This window comes from Hermetia illucens, chromosome 4 (genome assembly GCF_905115235.1).
Source record: "Hermetia illucens chromosome 4, iHerIll2.2.curated.20191125, whole genome shotgun sequence".
NCBI lineage: Eukaryota > Metazoa > Arthropoda > Insecta > Diptera > Stratiomyidae > Hermetia > Hermetia illucens.
In genome coordinates this window covers 134,167,995-134,192,454 of record NC_051852.1, presented here as the reverse complement: position 1 = coordinate 134,192,454, position 24,460 = coordinate 134,167,995, and the positions used below count along the sequence as shown (strand labels likewise).

Sequence of the window (24,460 nt, the reverse complement as noted above, 5' to 3'; positions counted from 1 at the left end):
GCTCCCTTTTAAAAATTCAAAAGCACGACATGTTTATGAATGATAACGAGGACAAAAACCGCTTAGTAAAATTCAGGCCTAAGCCGATCTGTAGACCCCTTTCCATGCAACAAGTAGCATAATTTTGTGTTGGGTATAAGGGGGGCTCCTCATATATGTGAAAGGGGGACCAACTTTTTTTTCACAGAATATAGTTATGTGCGGCACCAAATGAAAGGATTCAATTAGTACTTTCCGCGTTTATTTCTTTTTTCTCTAAATGTCTGCCCCAAAAATTGAAAAAGTGTTATTCCTAGATTATATTAAATTATAAAATGACTGTATCATATAAAGAAAGGAAAATACTAAATTTCTATGTCATTATTTTTTTTTAAATTAGATGTTTTTTATAATAATTCTTTTCAATTTTCCGAAAGTTGGTTTTTGGCGTTTTCGAAAAACGTGGGGTGATGTGCACCACCACCAATGAGCTCAAGTGAAATAGTTGCGACCTTGCATGTCGATACATTTTAGATTATATGGAATGTCGCAAGAGTTGCAGTAAATTGAATTGTTGCGATGACAAAAGTTGTTCACATGCCGGACAAAAGTCTCCAACTTCTTCATTTGATGAAGAGGATTGGCGATTACGTTTTTTCGGTGGCTGAGCGTTATCTTTGACCTTCTTCCGCAAGGATTGTGTCAAGTCTTTCTTGGCCCGTTAATTGGCTTTCTTTTGCAAATCATAGCGGTTTTGTGACGATGTCATAGTGCTGCTTTTCAACGATTTTCTGCCACGGTTAGGTTTTGGTGTGGGAGCAGCGTTTCCTTCCGATATCCGCTCAAATAGGGATAATAATAGCATATTACTATATTTTAGAGATTTGCTCGAAAACCACCTTAAATTCATTCACCCCCCTTAAGTTCATTCTCTGTCTAAGGGTGGAAACGTTGAAAGACAAGTTATTAACTTTCCGGAGTAAAAAAATAATATTAATTTACTACAGTCAGTGACTGGACTAACTAGTGCGAAGATAGAAAGGAAAATCAAGGAGCTTTGACATAATGGAAAAGTGTCAATTTCTTTGGATTTCCTGGAAATATAAAATTCTGAATGAACGAGTTCTGTTCAAGTTTAGGTCCCAGCTTTCCTCGGTGCTCACGTGCGTCACAATATATGAGTATTCGTTTTGTCATGATCCTAAGCAGATTTTATAAAAACATAACAAAACAATGTGCATTAAAATATTGCCAGTTGCCAACAACTTCCTCCGGATGACCAATTAAAACACATATATCAACCTTCTGAGATACAAATTTATTTGAGAAAAGTATAATAATTTATGACTTGTTTCAAAATAATCTTCAATAATATTGAACAGAATAAATAATTTCCACATTCAGAATGCAATCGAATATTTCAAGTCATTACAGTTGAAATGTTTTACATATTTGTTAATTTTTCTCCAAGACAGTTGATTTTGTATTAATTTTTAGTTTCTGCTGTCAAATATACAATACTGGGTAAACGGTTTATCTTATAATTAAATAAATAAATCAAAACATGGACATTATGTTTGTCATTGTTTAAAATTTTTGCATATTGGAAGTCAAGTGAAAAGTATTTTTCAATGAGAAGTGGCTTCGTGGGTGGAGAAAATTAATAATTATTATTCTCGGTCTATGAAAATAAGACTTTATAAATACTATTGTAAATGTGTGTACGTGCAAAAGGGCTTTCATAAAATGTATTCAATAAAAAAAGTTCTAAAATATATTTGTATGCGGTCGTGATCAACTTATTGGTTATAGTACTGAGTAAATTTGGAACCAGTCTTATGTTTTCTGCTGTATTCGGTTGTGTCCAAATGGAAAATTGACGAATTTATCTTAGGCTATAGATAAATGTTTGTCTGTAACATATTGAATAGTAAAGCTGCCTGTTTGTATATTAGCTAACAAAATCAGGTAAAGTTAGCGAGGATAAAGTATGATTCGATTCTGATGTGCTGCTAAAGACTATCTTACTACTATTAAGTTTCCTTCAATTAAATTAATTATATTTAAGATTGTAATATTTTATATTATTCTCATACATTCTATTTGCTAGGCTACAATGACACTACACTTCTGTTTCAAAACAAAGAATGAAAATCCGTAAATTGGGTGTTGATTTCTTCCACAATAGCGTTGGAAATTAAGTCTAGTATGCTTTGAAATAAAGTACATCCGGTTGGCGAAAGCCATCTATCTTAGTTGAAATTTCATGATAAATTTGTGTCGCCCGATTGGGATTCTGGCCTACACCGGTAAACGTACGCCGAAATGGAAATATCATCTTCCGTTCGAGTGCACAGTTCATTTTTCGGGCATTCACACCTGTAAAGAAAATATGTAAGATATAAGATTGAGATTATTATCGCATATTATATTTATTTGACAATTAACTTTTCTACAAAAACAGGCTACAGAGAACAAGTAGTGTAAGCAGTGGGAGTAGTAGCCAATACAAAGGTATTCGTTAGTATTAATTAGGATCCAATATTTGGGAGGTCTACAATGGCATTTTATTGAAGCTTTATATCGAAACTAAATAAAAATATGTTTGTCTGCCAAAGAGGATAGGATTTTAAGCACCAGCATCACATCTTGTTGGAGATGGTTAATAAATGTTATCGTATTGAGTAATAATTCGAACAATCGAATTTCGCTTTCTTTTCCATTGTTAAAATTTACAAAAAACCCAGACCAAAACAGTACATCGCAAGGTTTCAGCATGATCTTAAGCGAAAAAGCTAGAAATCCAAAGGCACCTCAATATGTCATGTTACAATTCAGAATTAGTCCCTCAGACTTACCAACCAAGTTTTCTGACTATAAAGTCTGAACTAATTCGAGGGTCTTCCTTGCGTTCTTTCATTGAGAAATCGAGGTGCTGAGACGTAATAATATAGTCTCTCTTTAGTTAGGAATTTAATTTCAAAATAAGCAGAAAGACTCAGCACGCTTTAGTTTTTTTTTGTCAATATGAACGCTTATATTATTTGGCAGATAATGTTGAAAAGAACTCCACATTACGAAGATGGTATGATTGTTACAGAACTGATTGTTTATGCAATGATTTTTAAAGAGGCTACCACTACCGCAAATTCTAAACACTATTGAGTTGTACAAGTCCCTTTGAGAGCTCTTTAATTACCTGTTGCTTACATAGGATATGTTCTACCCAGAAGTAATGGAAATCAGAATATTTAGCACTTTTTGCAATATTGTAGAAAGTTATTTTCCAGTGATAAGATGTCTCAACGTTTGGATGTAGTGAAATATTGAAAAATGCAGCTATTGACTGAATGCCAATTTTTTTTTTTATGAAAATGAAATCAATCTCTGCTGATACTAAGTGAATTCAAATTTCTTTCTTTGGTAATTTTCAAAGACCTTAGATATCCAATTAAAGTGAATGTTTGTACTGTCTTAATAGCTGGCGTTTTCAAATGTTTTCAGTTATAATTCTTTTATTTATTGCCTCGTCTGAATTGTGGCCATTGTACGCTGTTGTCCGACTTTTCTCGGCATCGGTATTCATATGCGGCGATGCTAATATCATCTCTAACATAATAACATTTGTAATTATCTGGGCAGTTACATCTGTGAGACAAAAATGTAATTAAATATAAAGATAATATGGACGAAGATAATATCTATCATACCTAGTACAATTGTTACAATTGTTAGTTGATATATATATTTATTAAACAAGACAAAGTTTTTGTTATAAAAATGGAATATAGTTACATTGCGCCGGCTTTTATGAAAATTTTGATTATTTAGAGCAGCGATATTCTGAAGTAAAATTCATTGATAGAATTACATGAAGAATATTTCAATACTACGCTTGAAGCCCAGATAAATTTTTGGATAAATGGAATTTTCCTCGCAAATATACCTTTATAGATATAGTAGTGATAATCAAAGAGACAACAGTCCAATTCAAACATTGAGTTTTGGAGTTGAATGGTGATACACTAGGAAGCAACGTGGCAGCATTCCGGTCGTCTGTGATTATCACTCTGAGCCCAATCCGAGGGGGGGCCAAAAATAACTGAATTTTCGTTTTAGAAAATATATTTACTCTTTTTTACAAAATTCCCTCGTTCAAAGTACTGCCCATTGAATGCCGTGCACTTGTTGCAAGCAACTTTCGACCTTTTTTTTTGACCACCTCATTATCATCAAAGCTCTTTCATTCTAGATATTTCAGATTTTTTTTTATTTTTTGAAGCAGGAAAAAACCTTACGGGGCTAGGTGTAGCCGGTTGGGGACGTTCCAGGAGAGGCCATATAACAGTTGACTCTTAACGCCGTGTGTGCAGTGGTGGTTTCAGGCTTTTTTCTTGGCAATTAGGTCTAAAAAAACTTGAAAATAGAAGTGCTAGTTAACAGTCTAGCCAGGGGAGCAAATACCCGAAGCACCATTCGACGAACATCAAGAAAGACGATAACCATCATGTTAACATTTGATTTTAGTTGTTTTGCTTTTTTATATGGGGTAATTGGGACCCTTCCAATGGCTTCAACCTTCCTTAGTTTCTGGATTATATCCGTAACAGCAATTTCGTGAAAGACCTCTGCTAACTTCATTTAACGGGAGAACTCTATACTACTCCTGTGCATAGCGGTCGGGCTCTTAGTCCGATTACTTTCGATCGAGGGTAACGCTCATCATGGTGCCCCTAGAAAACTATTGTGGCCTATTTCGGAAGGTGTGTATTGATTTAGAGATACTTGTGACTCTGGACTCGCCGAAAAGTATTGATCAAAGAATATAGTCAGAGTGGAACTGTAAATTACACGGTCTCCATTTTCCAACTTCCGAAGTGAGGTATAGTTTTGCCCTGGTGACTAAGAACCTATTCTTCTGCCATCACTCACTTATCTGAGATATGCCTCCGATTCCGCAATTTTCATGAGATTCTCTTCTTTCATACAATTTGTCCCGTTTGATAGAGGGATCGGTGTAGGTCGAGATCGTCATTTCTCTTTGCGATAAAGATATTTTCAAATCACTGTCTAGTTGGCCAAATCCTTTTTCCCCTGGTCACTGGTCAGCATTTCCACCTATAAAGGTAAGTCCATTCACGAATAACTACATAGAACGTGTTGTTCTTTGGCTAAATTTGTTTTTTTTTTCGAACAAGATGGAGAGGCTAGCGTTGTCCAATATTTTGAATAGAGCTTTAAATATTTTTTTTCCGAAAGCAAATCCTCTCTCTATTTTTTGTTGAGGATGCTGGGAGTCCTGAGTTCGCATTCACTTGATGACGGACAGGACCACTTGGGAAGCAACTTACTTCCTGGAGTGGAGTGGCATACGCGAATTAAGTACAGTAGGAAGAAGTATCTCTTCAAAAGCTCCAAGCTCTAGGCCATGTGCCTTCTCAACGGCAAGGTGGTAGGAAAACGACCACATCGAAAATCCTGGAACAAATGGGAGGACTCAGTAAGCAATGCGGATTTATGCGTTGCTCAACTTTACGACCACGGAGAATCGATGCGCAGATTCTCAACAATTCTCTTTTAACTATAGTTTCACAGAAGAAAATAAATATAACTTATTCGGATAGCAGTCTACCAACTCTAAATAACAGCTTCTTTTTGGGATTTGTCGTGACGATTCTGCAAGGAACATACATAGTATACCTATAAGTTCTGTCAGTCGATGCCTATAGCGAGAAATGTTAGGCCGCAGAAACTGATAACACCGCGCACGGAGAGTACCTAACCATACCTCATTTCCGCCAGACTTTTAGGTTCCGAAGGTCAGTAGCCCGTGAACGACAACACGATGAAGTTCGGTAACTACGAAAAAAAAAAGAATCGCGATTATTGCGTTGCCCCAATGTGGGAATACGCCGAAAAAGATTCATACTTTGTTAAAAAAGCTGCTGGTAAATGAATAATTCGTTTTTAAGACATTAGCTCGATATCGTGAAACAGCTGTGGGTGGTTGACAGGTCGCGGGAAGGGCGCTTCGTACGTCGCCCGAATGTCGTGCATGCTGTGCGTGAGCGTGTTCGTCGCAATCCCTCCGCAAGCAGAAACGAATGTCGACGAAAATGGGCGTTTCAACTCGAAGTATGAGTCGTATTCTACGAGAAGATCTTGACCTTAGTGCGTAACGGCGGTGCGTTAGCCATATGTTAGCGCCAAAACTGAACGAAATACGGCGAACTCGGTATGCTGTTCTTCTGCAACTATTTCGCGGTAAAAAATATCGCGAAATAATATTTTCTGTTGAAAAAATTGTTACCATCGAGGAAAAATTCTAGTGACAAAATGATCGAGTATATGCTCACAATTGTTGTGAAGCCAAAGAAAAGGCTCCGCGAGTCCAACGTCGTCACCATCCGACTTTTGTCATGATATGGCGGGGCGTCTCATATTGCGGATTAACTGATATTCATTTCTGCGAAGTCGGTGTCAAAATCAATGAGTGAATCTCTATCGCTGGAAAGCCGTGGTGCTTCCAGCAGGACTCGGACTCGGCCTCCGCTCATAAGATAATTCAGCAGGGGTTAGCGGCGCGTGTTCCTGACTTCACAATCAGGCAGCCCATATTTGAATCCTCTGGACTACACCCCTTGGGATAAGTTAGAGAAGACTGCCTGCGATCAAACTTACACCGATTTGGAGAGTTTGAAGGCCAGCACCGTGCGTGCAGATCGAGAAATGCCGCTTCATACCGTGCGTGAAGCGATCGATGCATGGCCTCACAGACTTCGGGCCTGTGTAGCTGCTAGCGGCGGCCATTTTGAATGATTTTTTTTCGTTTGAAGGCTCTATGTTTCCCTTTTCTAATGGTGTAATTTTCGATTGATTTGGTTTATTACTTCGTGAGAGGTAAAGATTTGTTTGACTGCCAGAAGTTATGAATATACTATGTAATTATGTACTCAAGAAATGAGAGCTGCTTTCAGTTTCTTTTCAGTTCAAACATACTACTTTTGATCGACCACGAACAAACTAGAAGGACTTATTTCAGAACCACATGTGGAACATGTCGCTTAGCTATAATTACTAATTACTGATGAAGAAAACTAGTCACATTGGTAATGAATGTTACAATTATGTCGTGTAACAATTGAATTTTTCCGTCATCATTTACTTAATATAGCCAATTCAGAAAGAGATGAATATGAGCAATATATAGTGGAAAAAATACTTACGCTTTGTGAGGATCTTCTAGATGTCGTGTTGTTTTATTGTACACATACCATCCACATCGTGCACCAGGATGGCAAATGTTGCTGGTGGATCTCTGAAATAATAAAAACATAATTTCAGTTCAAAGTGCCATGCAGTTCATCAAGTGCAAGAAAAACTCAGGTAATTTTTATCTTTTTTGGAAATGACAACAAAGCAATTATCAATAATCAAGATGAAATCATCAGTACCCTACCTAAAGTCATAAAGCCATGGCCATTATAATTTCTTCCGAAAAGGGTCGCATTACTAATGAGTAGCCACTTTCGAAACGAATCCTTCACATGCCTTATCACTTACCCTGACATTTTTTTCTTTTTTAGCGCCGGTCTATACTATCTTGTTCAATTCACGCCGGGGAATATGTACATATCTCACATGACTTCCGCTAAGGTAAAGGTCATGTTACTGCGGGAGCCAAGGAAAGATAAATGTATCTTTCTGATGCAATCTACTTGGAAATTTCTTGTTATTCGCTGATGTAGGTAAACGTTTAGTGTTGAACAGACAGATAGTTTGTGTGAAAGTGATCTGTATAGTTAATGGGGCGGAATAGTTTCAAAAGATTCATTAATAGATTCGTTGAAATTGTTAATGAATGGGTGAATGGTGAGGTGAAAACGACACAAATCATGGGAAGAGTGTGACACTGGGTTGATTTGAGAAGATAATTTGTTGTAGTATTTAGTTTAGGAATTGAGAAGTATGATACATTCTTATTTTAGAGTTTTGAGCAATTTTGTAGTGTTTTTGAGGGATGTTTACGGCTCAATAATAATACCTGTGAACAGGTTATTGTCGGAAATACATTGTATTTATTCATATAGCAGTGAATGTAACCCGGGAATTGTTAGTAAGTAATCCAGGAATTTTCAAGGCTATCTTGAAAAATGAAAAGCCATGAATGCTGTATATTTCATAGAACTAATTCGTTCTTTTGAAGGAGGAAAAAACGATCCCAAATGGTAAAAATCAAATTAAATGTTTTTATTAGAAAACGAGATTAGCAATATACTTTAGTAAAAGTTGATGCAATACGTTGGCAAAAATTGCAAGACTTGAAACTTCGAAATTATATACTTCTCTGCTAATCGCAATGTCTACCTCCGACCGCCAGCGTCTCTATTCTCTTAACAAACTTAAAATCCGAAAATCTTGTTCGAACTTATGTGAAATACAGGAATGAACTCAAGTTTCAATTTCACTACATTTTGTACTCAAGCGATAACCTACAGCTAAGGAAGTAACCGGACAATGCTGGAAGGTCGAAGCTGGTAGCTCTCGTTCTAAGGCAGGTCCCCAATATCCCATTTGATTAGCAACAGTAGAGCATAATAGATCTTACCTTTTTGGCAAGGGATTAGGAAAACTAATAGCGACTGAACAAACACCAGAGAGCATTGTTGCGATTTTCCCTTCCCTTATTAGGCCGTTTGGCAGTTTAGCTCGTTTTGTAAAGAAATTTTTGGTGGTATCAGCCCGCCTCGAGACTTTACATCTCTATTATAGTAGTTTACCTCGGGTGGTTTAGTTTTTTTTAGTATTGAGTCTAGGCACATGAGTTTACTCATGTAAAATCTGTGTTCAAGAAGATAATATTTGAGAACCAAGAACTCCGGCCATCATCTCGCCGAACTGCTAGCATCCGGGTTAACTCCAGCTCGTGCCGTCCGGTTCCATATATTATCTCGCGTAGTCGGTGTTCACGACTGGCAAACCAGTTAGGAAAGTTTGGTTGGTTGACAGCCTGGAATTTCATCCTAACAGCATGAAATATAATATTATTTCATATTCCAGAAAAGATTGTGCAGAAGATACACATATTATAGAAACTATTAAGTATCGTAGTTTATAAACTTTTGTCATTTGCCTTAAATTTCAGAAGTGTTTTTTTAAGGTTATTTGGAAAATCGGTCCAATATCTGAATTTTTATCTATCTTTTGTTACATGCACTTTTCACGAAAAAAGTTACACCTACGGAACGCGATAATTGGTGGCAAACTTCGAACTGTGAGCTTACACGCGTGAAGTGAACGACATTGTCCTAAGTTAGTAGTCCGTTGGAGACAATGCAAAGAAAATTAACGAAAAGGATAAATAAAACTCTTGCCGAAGACAAAAAACAAAAGAAACTATTTTCACAGGTAAAAATGAAATTCAGACACAGCTAAAAAATCATTATGACATTAAAACTCAGAAAAATGAAAAGTTAATGCTTCGTATGAAGACTTTTAGCATAACGTATAATACATCCTTCATTGGCCAGTGGCATGGATTGACCAAACGTTGGACATATTCGGCTGGAATTTCTATCCATTATTCGAGAAGACGTTCCATCAAATAGTTTTTTGCTGGAAATGGGACCTTCGCAAAGCCTATCGTTGATATAATCTCGCAGGTTCTCACTTATATTGCAGTGCGGGGATTGTGCAGGGGCTTCGAGTAGCTCCGGATGATTGAACACGACCACGTGCGTGTTTTTCACACTTTATATATCGGGTTGCTGTTTTGTCATATCTTGAAAGTTTGACAAATACCCAATCGCTCTGTGTTGGCATGCAGATTTTTTTTATTTTGATATTCATGGACTACTCCTTTCCTACGTTGTGTAGGGATTGGAAAGTGTTCACTTATTTTAGAAATTATCCAGAAAAATCTGGAAAAAAGGGTATTTATAGATGACACCTAGACCCCAAAATACTCTTCATCTCGATACATGCTCATCCTAAAACCAGCATAAATTGGTAGTTTTTTCATATCATAATCCACAGGATGTTAACCACCCTAAATAGATGAAAATATAAAAAATATGCGATCAAAACAAACGACACGGTAAGAAAGAAGGGATGTCCCTTAAAAAGTGGGATGTGAAAACCTAGTAGGGCTTTTAACGGGACACTGCTCACTAAATTATATTATGGAAAAATCGGAGTGGTGGTGTCGGCCATATGCAGCCAATGTAAGGAGGAGGAAGGGACGGCCCTGCACTTCGTATATAGCAGTCCGGTCTCCACAAAACTCAGACGAAGATATCTTGGTAAGGTTTTCTGCAAAGAAAAAGTCTGTGCAGTCTCTGCCTCTGGAGAATGTCCTTAGATCTGCGAAAGGGGGACGTCACGTCCACGGTTACGAATGAAGAAATGGTGGCGTGAATCTGAGTTCACCCGTTATTCAGAAAAAAATCATCTTACGGGAAAAACACGTAACTCCATTTCGCTACACATAATGAGAAATCCCGATATCCGATATCCGATATCCTTCCCCATTGAATAATGCTTTATAACTGGCTACGAGTGACAATTCTGATAAGCTTTCGCTTTGTACAAAATGGTTATCATACCAAAAGGCAATTGCTACCTACTTTAAACTAAACTCAACCAAATAGGACCTTCGTGTGATTTTTTTTATTAGTTTTTTTAAGGAAAATGATTTTTTCTGAAATATTTTATAATCAACCTGTAGGGTAAAAATTGTCTAAATATCAAAAAAAAAAAAAACAAACAATAAGCAGTATCTTACTTGTATTTATCATTTTGACTTTGCCTTCAGTGGAAACTTGAAAGCCATCTCATTTATCAACAGAAGAACTTGAGGGTTTGCAAGCAAAAAAATGTCAACCAAACCAATCAATCTAAATTCTGGGAGGACTTCTAACAGATTGATTGAGCGAATGATAAAATATAACTTTACGAAAAAGTAAAGTAGAGCCTGGAATGATTAGAACGTTTGTAATAGATAGTATATACACCTATGAGGCTCTGGAATGGCAGCCACAGTAATCTGAAAGGAGCAACTTACGGGCTGTCCAGCAATTTTGGAAAAGGAAATCGACAAGAGTTACCTAAACTTCTTCACCTGTATGCATGGAGATGCTTTGTTAGCTCTACCAAAATCCCAGCGTCGCAAGGAATACTAATACTTAAACGCCATTCGCGAAAAATATATCTGGAAATACAAAGTGAAAGGGGAGAATTTTTCACGAGGCCGAGGTACTCTTGGAAACCTGGAATAAATAACAAAATTGCCAGATTTCACTCTACAGCACTGATAATAAAACAGTAGTTAATGCAAATAGACAATAATAACTTCAAATTGAAGATAGTTTGGTAGACCTATTCTCAGAACAGTTCGTTTTCAAAAGAGGATCGTGACGCGATTATAATTACAAGAATTCTTCTCGTTACGTGTTGTTTTAATCTGTTGTTTATGTACTTCTTTCATTGTAAATTTAATTTCTCAATTCTATGAACACCACTATTATTAAACATATACAATCTAAGACTGTAAATCCCAAAGAGGGAATACCCTTACGAATATTCTGACGTAGTTTTGTAATTATTTTGAACTAATCAATCATTCTAATTATAAAGCCAAAAAGCAAACACAGGAAAATCTGTTCCTAGAATTTATGCTAGAATAAAGTTGTAAAAGTTAAATTTTATTTTAGTCTCATGAAAAACTGCTGAATGTTTTTAAAAATACACAATACAATACACATGGCCAGAAAGGAATATTTAGAGCAGGGATCAGTAAAATAGAATATCTATAAATGACCAACAAAACCTTCAAAGCCTAAATTGATGGGAAAGGTACAAGGTACGAACGACCAAAGAGTGCTTAAGAGGTATTTAAGGGGGTCATCCCGCGTGTCGGGCCGAGAAATCGATTCTTTTGTTATTAACTATATCTAAATATAATGGACTGTATCCATTTTTCCGTATGCTGAAGATGGGAAAAGATTTGCATTTGTATTTTTATACAGTTCTTAAGAAAAAAAATATCCAAAAAAAACAAACGAAAAAAATGCCTTAACTCCCCTTAAAAGAAAATATAGGTTTTGCAAATCTGATTCAGAATTTTCCAAACTAAATTCACAATCTCCAAACTAATTTCAGATATTTTTAAATTAACTTCAGGCCTTTAAATTATGGTGTTGCTAATTACTTTCAGACACCCACCCAAAGGAAGTGAGAATTCGAGAACCTCCTTAACTGCTTTCATTACTTTATTCTCTACTACAATTGACTTTCCCATAAAAGTTACTTAATTAAAATGGACGTTGGCTCAAGGCGGCGTCCGTAATTTCATGGTTGAACCGGAAAAAACCAATATTGCATTTTCAGAAAATACGAAGGATCTGATAGCGTACTAATGGACCCCATTGGATTATTATATTTCTAGATCGAATACAATCGTTTATTCAAACTAAAAGCAATTCCAAATAATTCATGGACAGCTGAAGTTTTTTTTCAAAGAATCCTACCTCCATCCTTATCCAATGGTAAAAGGTTGGTATAGAACTTCATAAGTAAAATATGGAAAAAATTCTGAATTTGAAATGGAAAAGTCCGATTTTGGAATGGAAAAGTGTAAATTTGAAATGGAAATTCTAAAATTGATGTGGAGAAGTCTGAAGTGAATTAGAAAGGTTTGAAATTAGTTTGGAAAATTCGGAAAGTACTTTGGAAAATATGAATATCTGGAGAGAATATATAGAAAACTGAAACAAACTTTGCTTCGTATACCTCATGATCAAATTTTTTAAGAACTACCACATTTTGCGGAAAAAGTGATACTCTGGAAGCAAATCATCAAGAATCATTTTTTCTCCATTAGTTGAGTCTCATCAACTGGATCCTTAGTCAAGAAAAGCAATTATAATGGAGTTAATAATTTCTGAATAATTTTTTTTCCCTTTTTTAAATTGTATTTTCCTAAGCAGTTTTACTTCAGCTTTACTTCATGAAGATTAATATGCTGTATTTACTGCCATTTTCTCATTAAGATTCAATCAAGAAAGATGACTCCATTACACAAAACACAAATTCATTCTTCTTTTCTTTCATCTTTGCAAATAATTTTAAAAAATTGACTCACTGATTACTTTGTATGAACATATTGTAATTTATGCAGTTCACCTCATAAATATTCAGATCCTAGTTTAGTTTTTTGTTGAGATACAGATTTTTAGTGATTTTATTACATAGAAATGGACGTTTATTGAATAATTATATTGACTATGCTACTATTCCACTTTATCTAATGTCAAAACATAAAGCGAATATTCAACTGTTTGAAAGTACAAATGACGCAAAAGCATATTTTTCCATTCGATGAACTCTCAGGACTGAGACAATACCAATATTGATAGTTGAAATTCAATCTAAATTTCATAGATAAAATGTGTCATAGTTTTGGAATGTTATTTTCTTAGTCAGTCGAATGTTTCTATCTTATCGTGACGTCAATTGGAAATTCCAAAATTCGAGCTAATTCCGTAACTATAAGGTTTCCATCGAACCACTAGCTTTGAGCGTTTTTCATTATCTCTAGTCATATCCACATTTATTATACGGGGCTGTCTGGCTACCGTTGCTCTTAGTTTCTTACTATTTTCTATTTTATTATTTTATTAGCCTATAAATCAAAATGTGCTCTCATTAATTATCACTTGACTTTCCTTGAAATTTGGCCAGATTTCAGTGAGACCCAGACGTCTGCATGTCCGTCTGACTAATCTTGTAGTCTCACTAAAATCTGGCATTGACGTGCAATTCTAGAAATAGATATTTGTCTTCAAGAACTCGCCAGACAAAAAAGGTGCCAATTTCCGTTTAGTTTTCGGGATGCTGTACTATTTCGTAATTTGATGAAATACCTGATGACGTAAGGGTCCCATAGTTCACCAGTAAAATTTTTATATTCAGAAAAATGTCATTAACATAACTAAATAGCCATAACATGGTCAATTATTCAAAGCAGTCGGTATTTGTTATTCAAATGATCTCTTAAATGCAATAAGCTGACCATTAACTGGTTATTCGGGCTGCAGTCAGTTCGTCTAAGTCGGCTTAATATTTTTCCACTCTCCTCTTAATTAGTTGAGCGACAAAGCCGCCATTCTGCCAGACATCTAGTCACCAAAACATTTCTACTTGCTCGGCGGGCCCTGATCTTTCTTGTGGCTTCTGTTTTGACTGCGGCCGGTAAATGTGAGGCTTTTTCATTCAATGCACATGTTGGGGGCTCCACTCATTCGAGTGAAAATAAGATAATAATTTTTGATTTTTATAATCAATTTTTGGAAGATCAAAGAGTTGTTTTTATATTTTTCTATTTTGTAATGATTTATTTTCGGATGTCGTCTAGAAAAACGTTCTATTTATAAGTTAAATGCAAATTTATCACCAACAGGATTTACTTTAAATTGTTTTAGTCTAAATTTATGAAAAGATACTTTGTATATATTGGAAATTTCAATACAATGTTTTAACCAATTTAGTTATTAGTTCTTCATTTCGTCATAGTAAAAGAAATATTTTCCGTAAGGACCCGCGCATGGTCTGTAGTAAAATATAAACGGAAGGAATATTGCAGACAATGCATCGATTAGAAAAAAAAAATTTCTGATTGCTCCTAGATAAGTTTCTCCGTTATGCGGTCTTTTGCTCGTTTATTTGATTTAGAATAATCGCAGTGAGTCCACTTTTCAAAAGCAGCCACAGCTCGTTTTTTCAATCGATGGTCTACAAATCATTTTACGGTTTTCTTGTTGCCTTTCTCTTAACTCATGAGTGCCTTTCTCCTAACTCATGAGTGGGAGTGGCAAATGATGGTTTTGTCAACGTGAAATATTCACTATAGCCTTCTGACAATGAAAAATAACTTTCCTCGGCGTTTTTCTTATAAATAGAATGATTGTTGATATAAAATTTTCTGAAAATTTCATTTTCTCAACAAAAAGTGACTCAATTTCAGGAACCACGTGTACTGAATTTGGCAACTATTTAAGTAGTTGGGTATTTTCGAATACACGTGTTGCTACTAGAACTTTATTTCCTCAATATTATGCCACACACCCTCCTTTCAGAATTTTTCAAAATTATGTAGATTCTACGAATTAAGTACCTGAAGCTAGATCAAATTTTCCTGAAGCTAGAATAAATCGCGATTACTGCATAATTTTTTCATACAAGTGTTCATCTACAAACATTTCTTTACATGATAATAAAAATTTTTGCCACGCTTCTCCAATTGCTTATCTACATATTCCTAGTCACTAATTACTACATTGTTTCGCTATTTGCGCAGCAAAATATGTATATTCATTAACCACGTTAGTTCAATCATGCTATATCAATGTTATTCCGCATATTAACAATATAAACAAAGTGTAAGTAAATGTACCATAGATAATGATGATTTCATTCTAGAAAAACCAAATCTTATGCTCGTCTACAAGAAATAAGCCTGAATCAAAATATTACCAACAAAATTTTAAATTTTTGTTCCGGGAATCATGTTCTTATCATAATAAATAATAATTTACAGAAGAATTATAGCATATTAGAGAAGATAAAAGTGAAAATTGTTTACGGTGTTTTTTTAATGTTTTAATTTATGTTTTGAGCGCCACGATAACGAAGTTCGCAATTTTTCCTTGCTCTGGAACGGAAAGCCGCACCGATAATTTCATGGCTAATTAAACTATGATAATGTACAACATATAAAAGTTTCTGGATCCTACGGTTGGCTGATATTTTCTAATCGTTATTTCGTTTTTAAAAATGATTAATCCAACGATATGTCAAGCATACTACATTAAATTTATTCCCATTTTATGGGCTTTTGGGAATGTCTAGATAATTATAAGAAGCGTAACTACTATTATTAACCTTTCGAATCTATGATCTTGAAGTCGCCCCTACAGAACAGTAGCTTTGAAATGGATGTAATCACTTCAAACAGAACTTTAACTTAGATCCTAGTGCTTACATCAAACTAATCAGCCCAGCTTTACGAGAGATATTCAGTTTTTTAACATCTGAGACAATCTCTAAATTATACAAACATATTAAAAATCCTAGAGATTATGAAAAAATGTAATTGCTCATCTAAAAAAAAAATTAATTGTAAATTTTCAGGATTTTAAAAGTTTTAATGTCATTAAAATTTAACCCTGTGTAATAGTAAACTGTGTTGACTGATAAAAGTATTTTTCTGAAATAAGAACGTAGTAAACCTGAAGATCTTCACTTAAGGTACGAAAGATTTTGTGTATTTCTTATGTATGTAAGAATCTTTAGGTGTTAGACTATTAATGTATGTAGCTCATGGTGTATGTATATGCATTTAATAAGCCATCCTTAAACAAAATTTATTCAGTTCTGGCCAGCTTTGGCCCAAAGTATGGGCGGATTTACACTCAATATAATTCACAGTCATGTGGTGCTCTGCGAATTATATAAAGGAGCATTCAACATCTGCGAACCGCTTTGGTCACGCTTCTCCCAGGGCAAAGGTGAGGCAGAGTCTGATGCTTTGCCTCAGCCCTGGTTAGAAACCGTAAAGCCGTCTCTGCTTAATATTTTTGAAGTCAGACTATTCACTTTAATATGATGTTAACTTTCTATGACTTGGATTAAAATAAATTTACAAGAAGCAGACAATTTTGACCTACCGAAATTTTGGTAATAATAATAGGATTTTCATCAACATTTCTAATATTATACTCCAGCTTACAATTTAAGTTTTAGCAGAAATTTGTGATTTTGCGACAAACTTAAGGAGGTCTATTGCCAATTTCTTATTTTGCACAGATATCTTAATAATCCTTATTAAGGCAAAAATATGGGGCTAGGAAATCTATTTCGGCCCAAAACACACCATCAGTGCGTTTATTTCAAAAAGTACTATTTCTGGCCATTTTCTTCCATAATGTATTAAATCCTTCACATTTGCCCATTTCCGTCCCTAGATGAACAAAACTACAAATTCCAAATTTGAATGCCAAAATAATAACGACAGGACCACAAAATAAAGATTCTCATGAGTGACCTGTTTACAGAGAAATAGACTTGGTTTTTTTCGGAGTTTCAGTTTCGGGAAAAAGTATTTGCGTATTTGACGATATGTCTCTGAAGTCGAATATCTCTGGCAATACTGGTTGTATTTTAATTAAATAATTAATTATATTAACATTTTAAAGACCACGCTTTAAAGCACTTTTTACTTCGCGAAAGTCCGAAACTCGAAGTAAACTCACGAAAAATGTAAGATTTACAGACAAGATTCTGTACAAGCCTGAATAGAACAGCATTCTTTTCGCCACTCTATTTTGAAAGAATTGCCTCGTATTGGTCAACCCACATAATTCCTGAGGAGTCAATCGCTGAATCGGTTCCTTTCTCACGAACTCATCAAAAAGTCTGTATCATATAATTTAAGTGCAAATATTATTGAACCGAATTTGACAATGCAATCAATTGCCGAAGGAGTTTAAAAAACAAGAAATTAGACAAATTACCATTGGAGGTCAAAATGGATCCCGCCTGATAATGCCTAGTGAGAAAGATCGTGGAAGGAGAAACATGATTCACTAGGATATGTCGCAAAGTTGGGATTGACGAAGGTAACGCGTTGTTATTAGGGGTAATGGAAGTGAGTCTTCCAATATGAGTTGTTTCAGGCCTACAAAATGATTTATTCTAATTTGTACAATTGGCGTGGGGGCTCAGATATTGGATGAAGTGGTTAAGGGAGTCGTTAAATACCGACCAAATCTCGAGGTGTTATCTTTCAACAGGGTAATATGTGGCTGTAGAAAATTTTGATGATTCGTCAAGAATTAGAGGAGCTTGGTTGTGAAGGAAGGGAATTGAAAACACAAAAATCAGAAAGCTTGGAAGAATAGAACAATATCCCAAAGCAAATATACTAAATTTTTAACATATATGTAGCAAAAGATAAATAAAACCAGAAACATAAATATTTCCTGAAAAATAATTATTCTTTGCAGATAAGATTATGACATCCGTTGAAAACAAAACCGCATGAAAATCGGTTCACTGTCTGACTCCCTGTCCGTCTGTCTGTCTATCTCTCTGTCACACGGATTTTTCTCAGAAACGTTTGCACCTATTGTCATGAAATTCGGAGAAAGGTTTAGAACTGTGAACCCTCACACATACGGCGAATTGCATTGTTCCACGTCCAACATTTGTTTCACCGAATGTAGCCATGTGGTATCATATAAAAGGCCTCGATTAGTACTTTTCGAAGCAAATATTAGTTTTGAGATTAGCTCAAAGGCGAACAGTATGTGATTCCGAAAGGGGTCGATTTATTCAAGGATCCGTTCTCAGAAACTACCTTTCCCAAAAATATAGTGGCTCATGCATATGGTATCTAAACTTTTAGACTTCAAAATACCCTCCATTGCGATATCTGCTCAAATAAAGTTTATAAAAGTACATTATTATATTTTGAAAATTTACTGCCCCCCCCCCCTAATATGCAATAATATAGGTTTTAATATGGAGCAGTTTGCTGGAAATTTTGATGGAAATCCTGCTATTATTAACAAAGTTAAAATAGGTCAAAATTGTCTCTTTTCTGTCGAATTAGATAGAAAGTCAGCAGCTCATCAAATCGCATCGCATATTCAACAGACATACACTACGAGCCATGTACAAATGGATTCTTGGGGTACCCAAATATTCTTACAGAAAATATCATCAAAACCTTTCATACCTGAAGCGCTGAGCTTCCGGTTCCTGGCGTGTTTAGAATGCCCAGAGAAACATCAGGATTGATTAACCAGAAGAGCGAACTACTATAACTGACTCCTATTACGCAAAGCAAACATTGCGAGACGTCAGTGAGCTGAATTTCTCTAAGTTCAAGCGCCATTGTTCCACTCTAGGATCCACTCTATTCTCCAAATTTGACTCTCGCTTTTGCAGGTCAGCCCCAAACCAAATTCTGTTTACCATAACTACATAGTTTTTTTTAAATCTGGCAGTAGGCCGAATATATACATTTTTTCCCGCAGATTATTCAGTATTAGCCAGCAGCGCCCCCATGTCCCACGTGTAAGCTTACAGCGTTCCGGCTCGTAAGAATGTAACAGGTATTTATTTTGATAATTATCTCAATTCTGAAAATCCCAGCCTCCAGTTTTAATAAATATTTTTGATCAAAAAGTAGTACGTTGTCAACGTTGCCTCAGGTTTGGATCCTGGTCATCATGGATGCTTACGTTCGTCTTTCTACTTGATTCGTTACTATATACCTATCACTTGCACAGCATTAAGTGTAATGATAATGAAAATAAAGTACAATCTCATGAAAAATGAAATAAAATAGGAATACAAGGGCGACTGTGTGGATGTCCTTTACTCTATAATGGAGTTAGCAAGTACATAAGAAATAGTACATGCCAAGTTTTGGCTATTAGGTCTAACAATTATTTCTGTTTTGAAGATCTGAAAAATGTGGGCAGGACTAATCAGTTTGTTTGCTGAATAGTGTGAATAGGAATAGGATCCAGATCGGCGTAAGGGTAGATAATGCAGAGTTAGTGCTTGCCTCACTAGAAGAAAGTATTGTTGGCTAAGCCACGGTTTGAGTTTCGCAATAAGTGAAAAAAGAAAGTGAAAATAAGTGTTCTACAGTTGTGAGGGATATAGGCTGGATGCACTCATAACAAATATTAATCTTTCAATGTTATAGTTTGAGCATTGGCTACCAAATCGGTCAAAAGTGCTGAGGTAAAATATATCTTTTATAGCCAGGAACATCACCATCGGTATTTTCAACGTTCGATTTGTATCTATAAGGCAGATTTTGAACACTAAGGGAATGAAAGTTGGCCCGTTCAACACTTAAAATATGTGCTGCGAGATCAAACAACAAATTTCGACTTGAAATTCTCACTGTATATTCAAAACTTTTCTTCCTCGGCACTACTATTTTTATCATTATATTAGATGGTTCAATTTTTATAAACAATTTTCTAGCGATTGTTCAGTTTTTTACTCACTACCACGCCATTTTTACAGAAACCAACTTAAAACAATCTTAGGTACTATCGAATCTGTAATTTTTTTTCCGGTGATGGATTTTTGAAATTGTTGTAGTTATGGGTTCTCCACGTAGCTATGACAAAAAAGGGGAAAATTCTGGGGAGCCTATTCAATACTTTTTCTCTCTTCGACCTCTACAGTGGTTTACTCATTTAAGAAAGCAAGAAAACGGAACTAATATCGAACAGAAAAAAATCTGGATGACCCAAAGTTAGTTGACAAAAAAAAAGACTGAATAAAAGATACTCGAAAATTATGCAAGAATACGGAATATGGACTGGATAATATAATATTTTAAATTTGAAATTATAAACTTGTTTTTTTCTATCTGCTAGTGGAGAATTTTATTTGCAAATACCGATATTTCGGGAACAACTTGTTCCCTTCATCATTGCTAGCGAGTCCTTGAGGACTTGCTGTAATTCCCGCACTGGCGTTTCATGGATAGAGCCTTTCTTGGAGAAAAGTGCGATAGACTGTCGCCTTTGGGGCACCCAATTGTCTGACAACTTCTCGTATATTGACTTTAGGGTTTAGTGCAATTTGCTCTAACACAACGTTTTTTTTCGAATTGTTTGTTGCCGTTCGTGGAAAAATAAAAATTATTAAATTTAATAAAAATTTCAATCGGTTGAATGAAAATCATTGAATAAGATACATTGAATTTATTATTTATTTTTTGCGGTCAGGAATAAATATTATAGTTTATTTTGGCAAAAATGAATAAATTTATTAAAAAGTTGCTTTTTTCAGACTAAGAACTCGTCTAGTACAGTAGAACGTCAAGATTCGCGCTAGCAGCATTCGCAAATTCAACATGTATGACCTGCCTTTTTCCCTTTCTCTTAACTGTGAGTCCAATTGTTTCTAAGGTGGAAAAAAAATCGCATCTCTAAGAAATATGTAATTAAAAGGGTTCGTTTCATAGAAAAGGGAAGGTGTGTGATTCTCAGAAGATTCGTTTATTTTTATTTCAAAATGAATTCCGTGAAAATTGAGGCATCTCAAAGGCCGCTTTTCTTTTTTCATCATTTGTTAAGTTTTTTGCTGTGCCAATCCTTTCGTTGTTAATTAACTCCAGTCTTCCGCTTAGAAGAAAAAACTCTTTGTTTTGGGGAAAGGAGAAAACTTCTAGACAGATTGAAAGCCCGAGAAAGTAAGAGCAAGAAGATCCTGGGGGTTTGACGTCAGTACCTGCCGTGTAGACAAAATCCCACGGTCTTCCTCGGACATGGATTGACTTTGGGGGTTACAATCAGAGCCCCACCACGGCAAGCATAGCGGTACTAGTCTGTATTGAATGCAGGCTCAGAATTCATACGATTGGATGCGAGGCCTATCTAATGCCTCTGCCGGAATATGGCGCCTGAGTTTATAGCGCAACTACACGCTGAAACCACAAGGAACTTTTCCCGCGATAAAAAAAAATTAGAAAGGATTTAATCTCCATGACATCGAACTTGTCGATGTATACCATGCATACCACGTTGCTGGTAAATTGCCATGGGAGCTACAAACATTGATTCAAGAAAAGGGCTATATTGCTGATGTTTTAGGAAACAAATGAAAAGGCTTGGGTCACAGCACGTTCATTTGCCTTACCTGGAAAGGAAAATAATGGATTTCACAGTTCTTTTGCTGATCGCAATGTTCTAGGTAATTCCGACTTTTTAAAAGATCTTGCCTCAAATTTTGACGTAATATTATTACCTGCTACGTTAAATCTCTTGATCAAAATATAACCGCAGCATTTTAGGTTTATTACGCTGGACGATCTTTCTAAAGAATCGAACCAATTGATCCAAACCAGGAAATGTATGTCTCCCAATGTTGGAAAAAATAGTTTCGGAGCAGGAAAGAAGGAGAAGAATTTATTGATTTAAAAGAAGAAGTAGTAGAAGTAAAGGAAGATATCATTGCGATTTTGGAGGAAAAATCCGGAGCTACTGACGATGTTGCTGGCTAAACACAGGAATCACTAAACAAAATTGAGCTTAAAGGTGCGTTAATATTTGAAACAAATGTAGTAACTTAGAGATGAAAAGTCAACCAATTACGCAAAGGATACTAATATAGAAAAATACTGTGCTTTCAAAGAAAACATTGATGATGCAGTAGCCTCTTACGTCAAATTCCAGCTCACTGCTTACTGAGGCATCTCAGGGAAAAATTGCAATTTTTTTTTAAATCTGAAAGTATTTGGACCCCTTTGAGATCTATTAAATAATTGGACATATATGTATCTTTATCTTTCTACAGAACACTTGCGAATGTTGAGGATCTTCTGTACTATGCAGAAACATTGTTTTTTTTTTTTGTTGAATCCGAAAAATACAAATCAGTTCAAGAACAAGCAGAAAAATACTAATAAAATGATAATTTCGTAATGGATTGAGATAGGATATTCCTTTTTTCGCCGCTTTATTTTATCTATTATAAAGTATCGCCCAATTTTTTTTCAGGCGACAAATAAAGCTACCTTATCGGCTGCAAAATAGAATCACAGACTTTGGTTAATTTTCTGTCCTTCATAGTAAACGATTTTGATCAAAAATGAACTTAGTTATCTCAGGTATATTTCATCCTTAATACTTCTAAACATTAGCACGCAGAAAGCTTATAAAAATCATGAAAAATCACAGGATGCCTTTTCGCCGTTTTAAGATGCTGAAGTGTGACTTAAGGAGATGCGAGCAGATGAAGTTAAAAATTACAATTGAACTTTTCGCACAGCAGGACGCTGAAATAATTTTTTTCTTATCTAGTTAAACCCTGGTCCAAACCAAATTTTCCGAAATTGCTTGGCTTACTGATTACTTTCAAAATCAGATGAAATCTTCATGCGCCTCATATTCGGGAAACCGTGATGTGACTCACATATCAGCATGAAGAACCACATTTCATTAGTTATGGTTCCTCTAATTCAGAGTGGGTGCGTCTTTTCTAGAAATGCTTGGAAAATTTTCATGGATTATGCTTCACTCCGTCCAGAGTAGTATTTTTCTGCGTAATCAACGATATTTACATCTTATAGTTTGTTTATGAATACATAGGCGAATTTGCGCATATTATGTTTTTTTTTTCTAGACTAGCGTATCATTATCTCGTAGAACACGGATGGAACTTTTTTACTCTCCTCAACTATATTTACGGGAAGTGGATCGGTGCTAAGTGTGCAGCTCATAAGAGAAGTCAACACCGGGAGGCTTTTTATGTTGTGCTAATTGATATACTCTTCCAAATAAACTTTACTTTATTTTTTAGAGGCAATTGTGAAAATCTATCCGTTTTGAGTCTAAACAGATGAAATGTTTGCACATATTAAAATAAACGCGATTCCGTCGGCAGCGAAATACTAATGCTTATCACTGTGCGAATACTAAGTTTTCTCGCTGGGCGAAAAGGTCAGCAAATAATAAACAACTTATGGTAATGGGAGCGACAAAATTCCCTAGTTTATGATAACTAGCTTCATCTAGTTCAGATTCTATCAGTTCCAGTCGACTCCTCTTCAAATCACAACAAATTGTAAGAAACTCATCTTGGAAGTCACCCGTACGGGGACACCGCGGCAGAGGCCAACCAATTGGAAAATGAATTACGACTTTGTGTGTAATATTCGAGCGAATTTGCATAATGGCTTCAAACACTTGTCTGCTCCGCTCCATACTACATTCACGCTCCGTGAAATTATGTTAAATTCTGTGAAGGACACGTCGCAGCGGTTCAACGATCTGGGGGACAGGATGTGGCGCAATTAATACTAAAACTCACTTTTCTGTAAACTGAGGCGGCCTGTGTGGATGTCGCGAAGAAAGCTGGCACTATCAGGAGAACACTTAAAAGTCCTAATAGGAACACTTTTACATTCACCATCTTGCTATGCGTTAACCGTCGGGCGGAAGAGGCGCGTAAAACGAAATTTGTACTGATTTGCTTGCAGGACTGCGTCCGCTGAGCGCTAATACTATTTCACACTGACTTGGATGGATTTCCGACTGAACTGAACGAACTTCTTCACCGTGTCTCACTGTTTCGGAGGGAACTTCTTATCTATTGGCTCGTCGTCGGCGACCTTAACTCAAGAACGCTTTCTCGTTTAATGAATGAATGGCTGTAGTAGCCGTAGTATTTATAAACGAACGCGTGTGCCGCGAGGCGCGTCGACTCCTCAAGTTGAGTCCGGCTCGCAAACGAGATGCCCAAGTTGTTGGCGCGTTCACGACCGTTACAATCTCGTTGGGTTCGCGCTCAACACCAGAGACCGGCCATTGTGAATTGATGCTAATTGTCGGCGGCTGGCCGATTCGTGCGCGACGGCCCCGACGTTCGCCACACACGAGCTGCGGCG

The 24,460-nt window shown here is 35.9% G+C and overlaps 1 protein-coding gene across 2 annotated transcripts; it reads right to left on the bottom strand.

The window, feature by feature from the left end:
* Positions 1-1,276: 1,276 nt before the first annotated feature.
* On the bottom strand, positions 1,277-24,240 carry LOC119654207. Of its 2 annotated transcripts, XR_005249798.1 has the most exons (4): positions 23,884-24,240; positions 7,206-7,297; positions 3,179-3,627; positions 1,277-2,358 (listed from the first exon to the last, which is right to left on the bottom strand). XR_005249798.1 is itself a non-coding variant. In XM_038059409.1 (3 exons), exons 1-3 carry the CDS (start codon positions 23,983-23,985, stop codon positions 2,244-2,246), a joined length of 309 nt encoding a protein of 102 aa, XP_037915337.1. In that variant the 5' UTR covers positions 23,986-24,225; the 3' UTR covers positions 1,277-2,243. The 2 variants fall into 2 exon arrangements, 1 of the variants encoding a protein (XP_037915337.1); XM_038059409.1 differs by lacking the exon at positions 3,179-3,627 and having other exon boundaries at positions 23,884-24,225.
* Between the last annotated feature and the right edge of the window lie 220 nt (positions 24,241-24,460).